Source organism: Malus sylvestris, chromosome 9, assembly GCF_916048215.2.
Source record: "Malus sylvestris chromosome 9, drMalSylv7.2, whole genome shotgun sequence".
Lineage (NCBI taxonomy): Eukaryota > Viridiplantae > Streptophyta > Magnoliopsida > Rosales > Rosaceae > Malus > Malus sylvestris.
In genome coordinates this window covers 19114546-19116800 of record NC_062268.1, presented here as the reverse complement: position 1 = coordinate 19116800, position 2255 = coordinate 19114546, and the positions used below count along the sequence as shown (strand labels likewise).

The window sequence follows — 2255 nt, the reverse complement described above, 5'->3', positions numbered from 1 at the left end:
CTCTCTCTCTCCCTCCCTCTCTCTCCCTCCCTCCCTCCCTCCCTCCCTCCCTCCCTCCCTCCCTCCCTCCCTCCCTCCCGCCCCTAAGTTCTTACTTTCTCTCACTAAAACCTCCATCGTTTCGTCTTACAAGATTATCAAAGTTCATTGCCTTCAAGAGCTCTCTCTCTCTCTCTCTCCCTCCCTTCCTCCCTCCCTTCCTCCCTCCCTCCCCTGAGTTCTTACTTTCTCTCACTAAAACTTCCATTGTTTCGTCTTACAAGATTATCAAAATTCATTGCCTTCAAGAGTGTTTTACTACTGTTAATAAGTTCAACCAAAACCACTTTTAAATCTTGGCTTATCCTAAACTCCTACATATTGTATTGAATAAATGAAAATGAAAGCTTCTTTCTAATCTTTATCACACTGTCACGAAAGCCCAAAATGTGTACGACATTGCATGAACACCGAACACGGCATATTGTTTGCAGTTGCATCTACTACAAAACCCCAGCATTCCCTAATTAAAACAGAAAAATCTTAGTTGCTATGGAGACCCACATCTGCATTCTTTACAAATATCAACAATACTATACTGATAAAAATGAGATATTTAACCGCAGTATTTCATTAATCTTACATTTAAATTTGGCACGAATCTTACTGTATTTATTTGATATATATAAATATTTTCTCGTCGCACAACCTTATAACATAATATGTCAAATTATAAACTTTGATAGACGAAAACTATCAAAATGGGGCCGACACAGGTCCTGTAAGTTGCGTTTCTTGATCGGGCGTTTCAACAATGGCCGTAGAGCACAAGCATTGGCAAGGCCTTTCTAAAATTTGAGCCTCCTCCTTCCAGTCCACAAGCTTAGTCTGCAGTTGTAGTTGCTCACCATCAATCATATGCTTCATCTCTTTCGCTGATCCAACCGGCCTCAATCCCTATATGCATATGCATAAGCCATTTAATTTGGAAGCATGTAACTATGGTATCAATTAGGGAGTTGTTATTGGCACTTTAAAAATCTGATTGTGCACTCCTCACAAATATAACTTTCTTTCTAAACATAGATTATAAAACCGAACCTCAATGAATAGAGCTGTGGCTTCAGTTGGTTCCATTTTCTGAACTACATCAGCAGCAATTTCCTGCAAATATGATGAGAAACATTTAGAAGAGTACAAAAAGTCCAAATTAAAAACAAGAAGCTTAACTCGTGATGCAAGGAGCTTATAGTTCAGTTAACTAGGAACATTCTCTCTTGCTGCACTTAAGGTCCCGAGTTCGATTCTCCCATGCTCTAACATCACTTAATAAAAAAAAAAGACGAAATTGTGGTGAATTATATAAGAAAATTTCATTTTTAAAAATTACCCACCCTAGCACGGTTGAGTTGCCCTTCACTCAAGGTTCTAGGCTCTGTCTCAATTGAACGGCAAACTTTAGCCATGAAATGAACAGAAGATTAAATAATCTCTCAAGCAATCCGATTGGAGGGTAGCAAATGAAGCCCATGCATACCAATCACCACCAAATCAAGTACTGTTACAGTGTTACTATAACTGTTTAGTCTTGTATATAGTGAGACATATACATATACATATACATATATATATATATATATATGTATATATTAGGACGTTATTGCCTATATTTTTGGCTAAGTCACGGATTCTATATATAGTGACTGGTATGGAAACTAAGGTTATAAAGCAAAGTGAAAAAACGCACAGATCCCGTGCTTCTGTGAAATTGTTTATGAGTTGACATTATTGGTGGTCGAGGGTACGTACGTAGGAGTTTGTTATGAGCTGTAAGAGGTGAGCAACTGCATGAATGGTTATTCGATTTGATTTGATATCGATGGATTGCTGAAAAAGGTTTTTTATACTGTTCAATATTATTGACCAACTATATGATCAACAAGGTGAAAAGCTCTAGCATCTAACTAACAATTTGATTGATGTGAACTATGCATTGTTAGATTCACTAATTAATTGTCCATGACTCCGTAATCGTCACACGCATGATGGTAATAGGTTGTGAAACCAAAATGCTCGTGTTCATGATTTTACAAGCATGTACGATCAGAAGTTACAAATCTTGGAATTACCGCGTATAAGAATATTATGATTTCTAGCTTTTCTTCAAAATCTTGGAATTATCTACTTCATTTCATGTCCAGTTTTCGTCTATCAGCACGAGTTATGATGTGTTTAGTTGCTTACACCGACGTGTGCACTATCTAACCATTGGTTCT

The 2255-nt window shown here is 37.4% G+C and overlaps 1 protein-coding gene across 1 annotated transcript; it reads right to left on the bottom strand.

The window, feature by feature from the left end:
* Positions 1-592: 592 nt before the first annotated feature.
* On the bottom strand, positions 593-1589 carry LOC126634418 (uncharacterized). Its single transcript, XM_050304932.1, has 3 exons — positions 1374-1589; positions 1081-1143; positions 593-936 (listed from the first exon to the last, which is right to left on the bottom strand). Exons 1-3 carry the CDS (start codon positions 1443-1445, stop codon positions 736-738), a joined length of 336 nt encoding a protein of 111 aa, XP_050160889.1. The 5' UTR covers positions 1446-1589; the 3' UTR covers positions 593-735.
* Between the last annotated feature and the right edge of the window lie 666 nt (positions 1590-2255).

What these genes read in the sequence shown, in the direction of transcription:
- LOC126634418 (XM_050304932.1), bottom strand. Translation starts at nt 1,445, where the DNA reads ATGGCTAAAGTTTGCCGTTCAATTGAGACAGAGCCTAGAACCTTGAGT. An exon ending in GGCAACTCAACCGTGCTAGG is followed by an intron (nt 1,144 to 1,373) that starts GTGGGTAATTTT and finishes TCATATTTGCAG; the next exon opens with GAAATTGCTGCTGATGTAGT. An exon ending in CCACAGCTCTATTCATTGAG is followed by an intron (nt 937 to 1,080) that starts GTTCGGTTTTAT and finishes ATATGCATATAG; the next exon opens with GGATTGAGGCCGGTTGGATC.